Source organism: Bison bison, unplaced genomic scaffold (genome assembly GCF_000754665.1).
Source record: "Bison bison bison isolate TAMUID 2011002044 unplaced genomic scaffold, Bison_UMD1.0 scf7180017864063, whole genome shotgun sequence".
NCBI lineage: Eukaryota > Metazoa > Chordata > Mammalia > Artiodactyla > Bovidae > Bison > Bison bison.
In genome coordinates this window covers 4,822,425-4,836,939 of record NW_011494635.1, presented here as the reverse complement: position 1 = coordinate 4,836,939, position 14,515 = coordinate 4,822,425, and the positions used below count along the sequence as shown (strand labels likewise).

The window sequence follows — 14,515 nt, the reverse complement described above, 5'->3', positions numbered from 1 at the left end:
TAAGGCTGTATATTGTCACCCTGCTTATTTAACTTATATGCAGAGTACATCATGAGAAATGCTGGACTGGACGAAGCACAAGCTGGAATAAAGATTGCCAGGAGAAACATCAATAACCTCATATGCAGATGACACAACCCTTATGGCAGAAAGTGAAGAGGAACTAAAAAGTCTCTTGATGAAAGTGAAAGAAGAGAATGAAAACATTGGCTTAAAGCTCAACATTCAGATAACTAAGATCATGGCATCTGGTCCCATCACTTCATGGCAAATAGATGCGGAAACAGTGGAAACAGTGTCAGACTTTATTTTGGGGGACTCCAAAATCACTGCAGATGGTGATTGAAGCCATGAAATTAAAAGACGCTTACTCCTTGGAAGGAAAGTTATGATCAACCTAGATACCATATTAAAAAGCAGAGACATTATTTTGCCAACAAAGGCCCGTCTGGTCAAGGCTATGGTTTTTCCAGTGGCCATGTACAGATGTGAGAGTTGGACTGTGAAGAAAGCTGAGTGCCAAAGAATTGATGCTTTTGAACTGTGGTATTGGAGAAGACTGTTGAGAGTCCCTTGGACTGCAAGGAGATCCAACCAGTCCATCCTAAAGGAGACCAGTCCTGGGTGTTCATTGGAAGGACTGAGGCTGAGGCTGAAACTCCAGTACTTTGGCCACCTCATGCGAAGAGTTGACTCATTGGAAAAGACCCTGACGCTGGGAAAGATTGAAGGCAGGAGGAGAAGGGGAAGACAGAGAATGAGATGGCTGGATGGCATCACCGACGCGAGGACATGAGTTTGAGTGAACTCCAGGAGTTGGTGGTGGACAGGGAGGCCTGGCATGCTGCGATTCATGGGATCACAAAGTGTCAGACACGACTGAGTGACTGAACTGAACTGAACTGAATTGACTCAATACCTGAATCTGAGCTAACATTAAACTGATTAACTCTCCCCAACATGCCCTGAGGGTGACAACATTCAGCTGAAGCACTGTGGGAAGGAGGCTCCCTGTGAAAGCCTATTCAAGACTCTGATATCAAACTATTCATTATCTATGACTGAATCTAACAAAAACTTTATGTAAATGTGTTTGTGGAGAAAGTTATGAAAAATGTTTAACATTAAAGAAACCTAGATAATTAAAAATTCATATCATATTCATGATATAGAAAGCTCAATTTTGTAAAGAAATTCATTTTCTCCAAATGATCTAGTATGTCAGTGCAACATGAACCAAAGACTTGAGCATGTATTCTTCCCTGGGAGTTGGTAAAGTGATACTCAATTTGCAATAACAGAGAGCTAAACAAAAGCAATCAGGACATTCTTAAAAAATAAAAAATTATTCTGAAAAGCATACTTATTTTCACTTTAATAGCACGGTACAGAAAACAGAATAGTTAAATAGAAGAGAGACACCAGAAATGTACTTCTGGACACGATATATGACAGAGTTGACAATGAAAATCTGTGAGGAAATATGAAAATTTAGGTTTAAATTTAAATATACATAAAGGTGTATGTCAGAGAAGGAATGGCACCCCACTCCAGTACTCTTGCCTGGAAAATCCAATGGGCAGAGGAGCCTGGTGGGCTGCAGTCCATGGGGTCGTACAGAGTCGGACACAACTGAAGTGACTTAGCAGCAGCAGTAGCAGTAAAGGTGTATGTATCTATTTTCATATTATCTTAGATAATCAGTTCCAGCTAGATTACCAAACCAAATTTAAATGGAAACACAGAAACAATTGATCAGGGGACAATTTCCCTTCCCCTTGACTTGGCCTGACCTGTAACCTGTGGCACTAAACAGTAATATTTCCCAGAAGTGCTGAGTCAGATCTGAGCCCAGACAGGAAGAGGATTTTTTCCCCAATCACTGACAGGATCACAGCACTGTGCTGAGATGAAGACCAAGTCAGTTGACAACAGTCTAGCCAAACATATATGAAAAACTATTCAGAGAAGCATGCATACTCCTCTAACAGGAGCCACATCCACCTGCTAAAGCAGAACTGCCGAGCTGCTCTGCACTGAACTGCAAATGCATAAGAGAGCCCAACTAACAGGACAACAGCTTAGTTGAGTGCAGGCTGATTGTCAAACCCCAGAATCAAGAGAAGCATAACTGATCTCTACATTAAATTCTGAAATTGGGGAGTTTTCTGTGCAGCTACTCTAAGGGGACAATATTGGTCTCCCACACAGAAGTCTAAATAGAAACAACCTAGCTAAAGTGGACAAAGTCTTGAAGAGGAGCTTCTCAAAGGCAGAAACTCATGGAGATTAAATGTATGAAGATGCAACCTTGTTAGTATTCAGGGAAATACTCTGTTTTCCCCTCTACCATGTTAAATTAAAAGGAGAGCCTTGTGACCTGGAGGAGGGCCCTCACCCAACCACACAAGCCCCCTGACCTCAAGACTCCAGCCTTATAAATGTGAGAAAGAAATTTCAATTTTTTCTCAGCCACTCAATCTGTGGTATTTTGTTGTAGCAGTCCAAACAGCCTAAAAAATTCACAGTTTCATCAATTGAGAACAAAGAAAATAAGATGTCATTTGCACAAGGTGACAGAATAAATTGCAGAAATAACACTGGAAATAAATCTCTGTTATCTGTGCAACCTTGGCTCAGATGGTAAAGAATCTGCCTGAAATGCAGGAGACTCCAGTTCGATTCCTGGATTGGGAGGATCCCCTGGAGAAGGAATAGGTTACTCCAGTGTTCTTGGGCTTCCCTGGTGACTCAGACAGTGAAGAATCTGCCTGCAATGTGGCAGACCTAAGTTCAATCCCTGGGTTGGGAAGATCCCTTGGAGGAGGGCATGGAAACCCACTCCATTATTTTTGCCTAAAGAATCCCCATGGACAGACCAGCCTGGCAGGCTACAGTCCATGGGGTCGCAAAGAGTCAGACAAGACTGAGAAACTGAGCACACACACTGTCCAACGTTAACCCTCTCCAGCCATGCCACCTTTCCTGTTGCCACATCAGGAGGAGAAAACTACCAGGAATACACACAAGGCATTCATGCACAGGGGAGAACAGGTGACTTGTCTTGACTCAAGGAAAGTCTTGAGAGATGGACAAAGAATGACCCTCATGAAGGATATTCCTTAGGAGCCCTCTGTCCACAGCCCCACTCATCATCACCTGTATGTTCTCTTTGATCCGCTTCTTGTTGAAACTCTTGATCAGAACCACAACCCCACGTTGTATCTGGTAGCGAAGGGCAACCAGAGCAGGGGTCTGCTTGTTCTTTTTGGCAATGGCACAAAGAACCGGGTCCTCCAAGAGAACGGGGTGATTCTGGTTCACCCTGGAAGGAAATTCAGAAATGCTGAGGAGCTGAGACTAAATTCTCAGTTTCTAAGGAGGCTTCTCAAACAGGCTAAGTAGGTCCACTCTAGACCAGTGCTTCTCAAAGTGTGCTCCAGGGACCAGCATCATCAGTATCACCTGGGATCTTGTTAGAAATACAAATTCCATGACTTAGTTGAAGACAAACTGAATCAGAACCTCAACTGGGTCACCTCCCATTCTGTGTTTACAAAGTTCTGCATGTAATTCAGATTCATGATTGAGTTGAGACCAGGACTGCCAAACTCGTGGAATTTTTTATTTACTTCTCCATTATTGATTTTCTTTGATAATCAAGACCATGAGCAGAGAAGAAGAAAAATACCAGGAAATTTTTTAATGTCACTTTTCTAGGCTTTGATAAAAACTGAGTAGTCCCAGAATGACAGTCATTTATTTCATCATTATTCTCCTAGAGATGTTTACATAATTGGTTCAAATTGAAACTTTTTTCTAGCATGATAGACCTAGGAGTTACATATTATTGTCCCAATTTTAGACATAAGGTAAGTGAGGTTTGGAACATCTATTTTTAGAAATGCATTCATTAGTTAATAAGCAAAATCATGACATAAGCTTGGGTTTCTGGTCTCACCTGGGAGATTATGTACAGATTTTAATGTAATTGATGAATCTACAAGGAGACCTGGGTTGGGTCCCTGAGTCAGAAAGATCCCTTGGGGAAGGGAATGGCTACCCACTTCAGTATTCTTGCCTGGAAAATCCCATGGACAGAGGAGTTTGGTGGGCTACAGACTATGAGGTCGCAAAGAGTCAGACACAACAAGCAACTAACTCTTTCACACAAGCTAATACAGTGTAGAGAAACTGGGTGATGAGAAGATAAAAGGGAAGAAATCAGTCCATCCTTCCCTTTTATTCCCCCTGCCTATGAGAGTTATCTCCAGACCACTGAGTACTGTATGATTGAAACCATTTCCTCAAAAACTGAATTTTAGGTAAACACCGTGTTGTCTTCCTTAGGGTTCATTACCATCCTTTTATTCTTTGGGATCCCAGAGCACTATAGGCAACAAGAACAATATCACGGGACTTGCAGAAATCCAACAGTTTACTCTGGTTGAGATAAGGGTGACATTCCACCTGTAGAATGCCAACAGAGAAGAGTGTCAGATTATTCAGGAAAGTAATATTAATAAAACAGAGAAAATTAAAAGTTTAAAAAAATGCTAAAGGAAAAACTACAACTTAAATATAAACTTGAAATATCAACATCAAGATAAAAATTGAGAGAAGTGTGCTTAAAAGTTAATTTTATGATAGACTTGGATGAGAGAACCATTCCAAGCTTGAGTAATCACAAGGTGAGCTCTACATATGAGTAAATGTTTCTGAGTAAATATTTTATTGATCATTAATATCACCATGAGCCTTTGACTTCAGTCTTTCACCTGGATGACTTTCATAGTCTTCAGCACATTTTCAGTACTGAAGACCCAGAAAAGCTGAAACACTAAGACTAAGGATTCAGCCACCCAAACCCCACACAAATTTTAAACCAATATTATCCGATTTAACTTTCTTTACACTCCATGCCATGTTTCGTGGTCCTCCTTCCCTTCCACAGTTCCCTCCCAGGCACTTTCAACATCCATTTCTGGACACCCTTTAGGCTCAGGTAAACACCACCTTCCTCTAAGTTCTGGGTGACTAGTCTAACCCTTCTTCACCTTCTCTCAGTCTCCACCACAATTTAGCAGGACCCCCTCCCCAGCTTTTCCACCCAGACTTTATCAAACAGGGATACCATTGTGGGTTCTATTCATAGTATTCCATCCATACAGAGGCTCTGCCCTCTAGAATATTCTGTCCACTAAGGTCGGATGAACAGGAGGGGAGGACAGACAGATATCAGGCTCCAGGGCAAGAAGGAGGTTGTGAAGAGCAGGAGGGAGAGGAGCCGAGCTGCTCACCTGGTTACAGACGGGCTTGTACTTGAGCCCCGGCTTGTTCAGGATCTTCTCCAGCTGCTTGTGGTTGAAGTTGGACACCCCGATGGACTTGGTCAGCCCTGCGTCCTTACACTTCTCCAGGGCCTAGGGAAGAAGGGGGTGTGCACAGTCATTTAGAATGGGCAATAGAGCAAAAATAAATGCTGAAAATTATCTGTCAACAGGGTCACCCATCAAGAATTAGCATTGATTATTAAGAGGAAAAATGAAATTGTGACACAAAAACAACAATTACCATTTCCTCCTTAGAAAAATCCCTAAGAAGACATATTACATAGAAGGAAAGAGATGCCTGTCTTCACTGTCCCATATTCTCCTCCTTTGTTCCTCTCTGTGAGCATTCCAGCAATGGTTTCCTCCCCAAAACCCCAGCATCACAACCCTTAGATTCATGAACTGCTGACTCTGATGGTCCACAGCCCATTCTCACAGGTGGAAGAAATGAAGGAGGTTCCCCCTCTCCTGGCTCCTCCCCTGATTTTCTCCTCCCCAGACTCACCTCCCATGTGCGACAGAGATCCACTGAGTCTAATATTATTTTTCCATTTTCATCTTTTGGAAGCAATTCCTCCCCTGGCTGGAATAGAGGTAGTTGTTTTAGAGATGTCACAAAGTAATATCTCTACATTTAGCCTGGCTGCTTGGCACCAGGTAGCAAACCTCCATGAGGTAGGGATTACAATATTCTGGATACTAGTATTTGCATATATGGAGTTGTAAGCAATGTCTTTAGGAGGGAGGCATATTCTAATCTCTTACACTTAATACATGTATATGTTGTAATAAATATGTTTTTCTAGGTCCTAAAAGGGAATTCCCATGACTTTTGTGGATTTTGTCTTTTCCTTGTACTTGTCTCTTTTGAAATGCTCCTCTTGAGTTGGAAAAGGCAGTAAGTTACATGACATAATTTCCAGAATAAAAATTTCAATCTTGATATGACTAGGTAATCAGACTTCCTTTTCCATCTGAGCCTCAGATGCCCTAGGGTAGGCATGTGAACCAGCAAGGCTCTCGTTAGGTTTATATGGAATGTGGACGATCCAGACATGCTCTCAAACGTTCATGACCATGAGCCTTGAGCTGCCCCAAGACTATATTTGCCACCAGTTGAAAATGTCACTAATGTTCATGAATAAATGCCATTTGCTTTATTTTAAAAATAAAGTGAATCATGAGTAATGCCATGATGTCTGTGTGTGCTAAGTTGCTTTAGTCGTTTCTGACTCTGTGTCCCCATGGACTGTAGCCCACCAGGCTCCTCTGTCCATAGGATTCTCCAGGCAAGAATACTGGAGTGGGTTGCCAGACTCTCCTCCAGGGGATCTTCCCAACCCAGAGATCAAACCTACATCTCCTGAAGCTCCTGCATTGCAGGCAGATTCTGTACTGATGAGCCAAAAGGGAAGCCTCCAATGTCATGATAAGAGATAGAAAAAATAGACATTTCTGAAGAGTACAGCAAAGCCTTAAATCTATCCATGACTTGGACTTCCCATCTACATAGTCCTCTAAGCTATTTTGCATAGGATGGCTTGAGTAGATTTCTGTAACTTAAAATCAAGAGTTCTATATAACACAGATTTTTGTTGTTGTAGTTTCATTGTGGGTTTGCTTTTGTTTTGGGGTTTTTTTGTTTTGTTTTGTTTTGTTTTGTCTCATGTTTATGGTATCTTAGTTCCCCAAACATGGATTGCACTCCTTCCCTCAACTCAGCTTTCCTCAGCAGTGGAAGCATGGAGTCATAACTACTGGACTGCCAGGAAATTCCCATCTACATAATAATACAGCATAATGACACAGTTCTTAAAGTTTAAGTGCAGTCTATAACTTCATCATGAAGACAAGCAACAGTGTAGGCAAGGTTTCTAAGTCCCCGTAATGTCTGCTAGTTTTAGATCCATCCAGATGGAGCACCACCAAATCTGCTCAACTCGAATGGGTGAAAGAGGAGAAGAACTCATCACATTCGATGTAAGATTGTGTCATTGCTCATCATGGCTGCACCAAACTCTTGTTTCATGAAATCCCTAGAGACTCAGGAGTCATATTCAGGACTGTGTGCAGAACTCATCTATTTTTATTTCCTCAAGTTTTTAAGGCAGACACTGAGAGATTCTTTAACTCCTTTCTCTGGGAGGTGTGTAAGGGATTCAAAGAAAATCAGTAAAAAGATGATCATGAATGATTATTAGGGGGATTCTACCCTAGTGAAACCCTCTCTACAACCTACTAAGACAAATATTAATTCAACCATCCATGTAAGTTGATACACATTCTAAAAAAAAAGAAGTAAAATAGAAACAATCACACAAATTTGCAACCTTCATGGCCACTGGGAAATGAATGAGATAGAGATCAACATAATCCAGTTGAAGATCTTTCAGTGACTTTTCCAAGGCTGGTTGGACCAAATCTGGTCGAAGGAAAGTGCACCAAAGCTGCAGAGATTAAAGAATGGAAGCTGTGTTAATAATACTTCAGGAAATTTTGGGAGGGGGGAGGGTGGCTTACCACATGGCTTTTTGGATATTACTTCACTGACCAAGGATTGAACCTGGACTCGTGGCAATAAAGCACCGAGTCATAACCATTGGACCACCAGGGAATTCCAATACTTTAGGAATGTAATAATAAACATGGGTCACCAAACAACTCTTCACCAAACAACTCTTCACCAAACAATGATCCTATTATACAATAGTCACCTGGGCACAATCAGTTGCCCACATGTGCACATGCACAACACATACAGCACCTTTGAAGTGTAGAATATGTCTTCTCTCTTCACAGTGCCATCTGCAATCTTGCTTCGAATGGCCTGGCCAACTTGCTCTTCAGTCTGGTACACACGAGCACAGTCAATATGGCGGAACCCAACCTCTATAGCAAATTTGGTTGCCTCCAGAGCTTCGCTCCTAGGAACCTACATGAGCAACAAAGGTAGTACTTACATATTCACATGGTTAAAAGATTGCTAAAGTACAAGCTTTAGTCTTCCCAAGATTCAACTTTTCTTTGGGTAGTTCTGTATGCATGGTGATGAACTCATGACAGTTTGCTGAACGTTCCTGGTCAGTAATTAAATGGACACCCAGGAACTCATCAACCCCAGGCAATTAGTGGTTGATCACAGGTATCAGAGGACCCAAAGACCACCTCCAGGTTCAGTGATTTGCTGTTAGAACCCAATGGACTAAACATAAAGTTGTAGTCGTGGATAGGATTTATACTGTGAGACATTTGAAGCGAAATTGACAAAGGTATAAGATGTATGGTAAAAGCATCAAGAAACAAACTGGAAGCTTCTAAGGCTTCTGGCTACCACTGAAGCTACACAGAATACACCAAAAAAAAAAAAAACTGTATCTATTCACAGTATCACTCAGTAGCTCAGAAGTTGCTCAGTCTTGTCTGACTCTTTGCCACCCCATGGACTGTAACCTGGCTCCTCTGTCCATGGGATTTTCCAGGCAATAGTACTGGAGTGGATTGCCATTTCCTTCTCCAGGGGATCTTCCCGACCCAGGGATCAAACCCAGGTCTCCCACATTGTAGACAGATGCTTTACCCTCTGAGCCACCAGGGAAGTCCTCTTTGTATTCAAGGTATACAAAGCAATATTTTCATACAAGTGCATGCAAGCTAAGTTGCTTCAGTCATGTCCAACTCTTTGCCACCCTATGGCAACCACAGCCCACCAGGCTCCTCTGTTCAAGGGATTCTCCAGGCAAAAATCCAGGAGTGGATGGCCATGCCCTCCTCCAGGGGATCTTCCCAACCCAGGGATTCAACCCTTAACCTCTTATGTCTCCTGAATTGGCAGGTAGGTTCTTTACAACCAGCACCAGGTGGCACTAGTGGTAAAATAGTGTAAGTACTGCTTATAATTACCCACTGTTACTGATGATCACAATCAAGCTACCAGGAGATCCATCACCTCACATAGCTGACTTTTGAGGGGGTTTGTAAGAACACTAAAGATCTGCTCTCTTAGCAAATCTCAAGATAGAATCCATTATTATTAACTGGGGTCACCGTGCTGAACATCAGGGGTCAAGACTTCTTCATCTCAAACTGAAGGTCTGTCCCTTTGACCAACATCTTTCCCTTTTTCCAGCCTTGTCCTCAACTTCTGGTCACCATTCCTCTACTCTCTTCTTCTGTGCATTCCACTTTTTTAGATTTCACCCGTAAAAAGATCATGAAGTATCTGTCTTTCTATTTCTGGCTTCTCTCATTTAACTTAATGTTCTCCAGGTTGATCTGTGTGGTTGCAAATGGCAGGATTAACTTTGTTTTTAATGCTGCATAATACTCAATTTCTTTTTATGTGATTCAGAATCTAAGGATCTAAATAATTTGTGTAACTTCCCTCTGTTGGGTCTAGTCCTGGTTTTTCTTAAATACTCAGGTATTTGGGACTGTACAAGGAATGAACCGGTGAGCTTCAGTATAGCTGGTCCCTTCCCTCCCCTCATCCCACTTTGCACTACAAGGAAACAAGCCCTGTCTTCTGTCTTGAAAGGGTCTCTGAATATTTCCTTCTGTTTTATAGATGAAGAAGTGAGACACAAAGTTTAAGGACCAGGCAGCCCCTTGTCACAGCTACATACTCTAAAGACCAGATGGACAGCAAACTTTCTGGTTTCCAGTCTAGAGACTTGTCCACTAGCCCCTCATGTCCAAGCACTGAAAACTATACTTTAATAAAAAGCCACTGTAAAACCCAAGAATATATTACAAAGCCTGGCCTGTAAGACTGTAGTGTATCCCCTCAAATGACACTGTAATTCCCATAAGAAGAAGTAGTCAAGCAGAAACTGAAGTACAGGGTAAAACACACCTGGAATGTGTCTGGCCTGGGACCAAGCAGACACCCCACAGTAGAAAAGCAATTCTCTCCCATTAGTTTTCAGCCATTTCATCTTCAGGACCTTTTACCTCAAATATTTCTCTGGGTCATGTCTTTTTGGAAGGAGGAAGGAGTTCTGGAACTAATAAAATACACAGAGAAACCCGACCATTGCAATACCCCTCAGAGAGAAGCAGCTTACAGTCAGTGTTCTCGACACCCGAGTCTCACCTCTTGTGCCAAGCTGGGAAAGAGACAGAAACTGCAGGGAAACTCAGAGTAATCTGCAGGTGAGCACAGCCTCAGACCCTGATGCAGAGTGAAGACTGGATGCTCTCTTCCCTTTCACAGGGTATGGTTCTAGCCTGGTTAGTGGAACCACATGATCCTCCCAGAGTCACATAGGAGCTCAGTGCTTGACAACCCAAGTCCCCTTCCTCTCATGTTACATCCACTACTATTTATATCTCAACCCCAAACCACTACTCTTACCTCCTCAGGTGCAGCAGTGCCAAATCCCAGGACAGGAATGAAGTGGCCATCATTAAGCTTCACCTTCTGGCTTTTGAGATCCATTGCCTGTTGCTCCTCTAACTAAGCAGAGTGATTTTTTTCTTCAACCTTTACAAGTTATAAATAACAGAAAGGTAACATACCAGCTGCTCTGTCAAATGTTAGCACGTATATTATAGAAGGAGTAGGATTAAATCCATACACATGGAGTAAGAAGAGGATTGAAGTGAGTTAAACAACTTGTTTCCTTTTTTAATCCATATAACCTTCAGTTCAGTTCAGTTGACTCGCTCCGTCATGTCCGACTCTTTGCAACCCCATAAATCACAGCACGCCAGGCCTCCCTGTCCATCACCAACTCCCTATAACCTTAAGTATTATGTAATGATGAGATTGGCTGAACAATTATTGACCATATGCCAAACTTCCACACAGCAACTGTTTTCCATTTTTCTATTATGAAGCCCAATCTCAATCAAACATCAATTGAAACAACTATCTTTCAGAACAAACATACACACATACATAAATCACACAAACTAAAAGTGTTTAATAAGCATTTTTTTAAATGTTACCTCTTAATAAAGAATCAAAACTTCAAATGAAACTAAATTTGCCTTTTTACATTTCCCACCAGCAAAATTATTTGCTTTACAGATCTGACAGTGGTGAAATACTGAACAGGATATGGAAACCAGACATTATGGCAAAATACTTTTAGGAGATTAATTATTAGTAGCTTTAGGATACCATGTGCAATGTACAAACAGACTCTTGAGTGTTTGCCGGGGACCAGCCCCGGCTGATCCAGGGTATTCGAAGGAGAGACGGCATAGGCGAGGATCATGATACGATAGCTTCAATTAGATATTAATTAAAGATATAAAGAGTAATAGAATAAGGATAGCTCAGTAGGAAAATTCAGTGGAGAAAAGAGGCTGAGTAGCTTGGTTTACACGGGAGACCAATAAAACTTCAAGACAAGAAGTTTGCACCACTTACGTAGGCCGCAGGCGTCCTTCCGTTCTCCCGAAGGAGAGGAGACACTGAGGCCTCCCTGGTCGGATCTTAGAAGCCCAGGCATAATTAGTAAGCATGGTGGGTTCCGCGCTCCAGATGGAGACTCAGCCAGAGTGGGAGAGAGAGCGACATGGGGAGACCAGTATTTCGAGAAACTGATCCCAATTCTTTATTTTCCAGAGTCTGTTTTTATACACTAAGATGTTATACAAAAGTCACGTGGGGACAGCAGTCCTGACTTTTATTAAAGTCAGGTGCTTCACACAAATGTATACAGAGGTCTTAGGGGTGTTACATCATCTTCTGGCCAGGGGGGCCTGCTGACAATTTACGACCCTCTCCTTGTGACAGCGGTCAGTCAATCAGGACACTTATTTCTCCAGGGCTGATTATTCTCAAAACAGATGCCACCCAAGTAAAGTTACATTCCTACAGGGTGAGGGTGTAGTGGGTTTTAGTTAAGGAAAGAATTTACTTAGCCTAAGGTCTAACGTGATTAATATCAAAGGTTAATACTTATTTCTTCTATATATTCATTAATGTGTGTAAGGGCAGGGGATGTGGAGACGTAGCAACAAACATTGGCTCAACAAATGAAAAACCCTTCACCAACACAATTTCTAATTAGCCCACTATACTTATACTTATAGTTTTCTAACTTCTCTAAAGAACCTGTTTTTAGAGGGTTTAAAGCATCTTGTGCCTCTCACGGTTGGGAGGCTGTGAGCAATCACATGTGGCCGGAGGAGCCTGTCAGGCAGGCTAGAGAACCTTCAGAGGAGTTTGTAGGTTAAAACACTCTTGTCACACCCAAGAGTTTTTATTGACTGGAGCTCTAGGTTAACTCCTTCTCCGAAAGAGGTGGTGGGGGACAGCCCCCCGTAAAGTCAGAGGTGTAGGTAAGAGCACAAAGTAGTAAAGTAGGCAGGCTCTGGTTATGGGGGTAGACGCTCGAGGATTTCCAGGGGGACTCCTGAGGCTCGATCCCGCCTTTGCGTATGTCGAGCCTCCTTCCTCATGACCTTTGTCACGGGCGGAGTACCTCACTCTGGCCCCCAACAAGTGTTTATACCTTGTACCTAGCTATGTAACTTCTAGAGTACTCTCATATTGTAACTGATGCATATTTTACATAATTTACTATCTTGTGCAACATTATTCATAAAAGAAAAACCTATAAAAAATTGACAAATTTGGGACAGAAGAGGAAACTGTGATGCACTGATACTTGGGGACATTGTGAAGACAAATAAAATTTAACATGTACAGTGATACCAGCAAAATGGTGAGCTAGGAGGATCAATTTCTCCCTTGGAAAGGCAAGAAAAGAAAGAGAAGGCAGCTGAAAAACCTCATAGGAGTTCTGGGAAACAGTGACAGATCTACAGCAACAAAGTGAACACACAACTAGGAAAAATCCAGACTAGAACGGTAGGAAATTTCATCATGTATTTACTCACCTGTACTCTCCTGCCTGGGGAAGTGCAGTTCTGATCAGCTCCCAGTTGCCTCCCTCAAACCAGAGTGATAGAAAACCTTATCTGCAACCTACTTTGGGGCTACCTGGAGACTGGTGTCTGTTTTACTGAGCTTAAACTGAAGAGTAGCTGGAATGGGTATTACAGCTGCAGAGCGGGGAGCTATATATGGGGCCAGGGGCAAAGGAATAAGGGTGGAGACATAGACTATATCCTGTATTAATAAAATCTTGAATAGAACTGGGGTGTGGATTTGGGGAGATAGAAAGGCATTCAAAAACAGTCATAAGTACACCGGATTCAAAAAGCCACCCAGATGCTGACCCAGAAATGAACTGAACTGCCCTAAACTTTCCTGTTGGGCTGATACAAGGACTAAGTGCATGCCAAGCAAACTAGTGAAAGCCAGTCAGGACAAGGAATCAAATTTACCAAGAGTGAATATTTGCCCATTGTTTCAAGTACCCAACTATGAACACACACACACATACAGGAACACACACACAGAGACACACACACAGGAACACACACACAAAGGAACACTCATATAGGAACACGCACATATATGGATGGGCAGGGCAGCCATCACAGAGGGGCCTGAGGAGCAAGGTCTGGGGCTCTGATGGTGTGCCAGGGTTTTACCACATGCACAGCCGCCTGGACCAGGGGCTGCTCCAGCACGCCTTCCTCCAGCTCTGCCACCCTCTGGGGCAAAGGAGCCAGTGCTGGGAGTGGGGGAGGAGCAGGGTGCACACTTATAAGGGGTGGAACCAAGTTAAGGCCAACGGTCAGGGCTTCTGTTCCACCACCTTGGGACCCACCCAGCCCAGCAGGGTGGGGGCAGCCACAGAGCATTGGAGAAACCAGTGCTCACACTGGGCTCTGGCCCTAGCCTCCACTTCCCCCTCCTACCAACTTAAAAGTTGCCAGCAGGCCCTGGGAAGGGGTGACCTCTGACCAGCTCAGCTCCAGCTCTGTCCCAAAGCCTGTGGGCACACAGACTGCATAGGGACACATCTGCACAAGGACACCCCTACAAGACTAGAGCAGGAAACTTTTTCAACTAATTTCATGGAGACAGAGGAAATTAAGCAAAATGAGAAAACAGAGGAATTTGTTTCAAGTGAAACAATAAGAAAAACACATGAAAAAATCTGCTAACAATACAGAGATTAATAATTTACCAAAATAATCATTTATCAGAATTCAGGGGCCAATTAGCGAGCGGCAGAACGCTCCGCTCCTCCTTCACGGGCCCATGTGAGCGGTGAAGAAACGCAGGGGCGGCTTCTAGGTGCTGCCGCCGCCGT

The 14,515-nt window shown here is 42.8% G+C and overlaps 1 protein-coding gene across 4 annotated transcripts in view; it reads right to left on the bottom strand.

Annotated features, from left to right (window-relative positions):
- Nucleotides 1–14,515, bottom strand: part of LOC104985980 (prostaglandin F synthase 1-like) — a 22,520-nt gene that overhangs the window by 3,966 nt on the left and 4,039 nt on the right. Inside the window, exons 1-8 of one of the 4 annotated variants that reach the window (XM_010836377.1) lie at nucleotides 13,188–13,914; nucleotides 10,687–10,815; nucleotides 8,098–8,265; nucleotides 7,664–7,780; nucleotides 5,839–5,916; nucleotides 5,301–5,423; nucleotides 4,361–4,470; nucleotides 3,160–3,325 (exon numbers count right to left, since the gene is read on the bottom strand). In XM_010836377.1, coding sequence (XP_010834679.1) covers nucleotides 3,160–3,325; nucleotides 4,361–4,470; nucleotides 5,301–5,423; nucleotides 5,839–5,916; nucleotides 7,664–7,780; nucleotides 8,098–8,265; nucleotides 10,687–10,770 — 846 coding nt within the window. In that variant the 5' untranslated portion in view covers nucleotides 10,771–10,815; nucleotides 13,188–13,914. Of the gene's footprint in view, nucleotides 1–3,159; nucleotides 3,326–4,360; nucleotides 4,471–5,300; nucleotides 5,424–5,838; nucleotides 5,917–7,663; nucleotides 7,781–8,097; nucleotides 8,266–10,686; nucleotides 10,816–11,709; nucleotides 11,731–13,187; nucleotides 13,915–14,515 lie in introns of those variants that run through there. The other 3 variants (XM_010836378.1, XM_010836380.1, XM_010836379.1) reach the window with 3 other exon arrangements.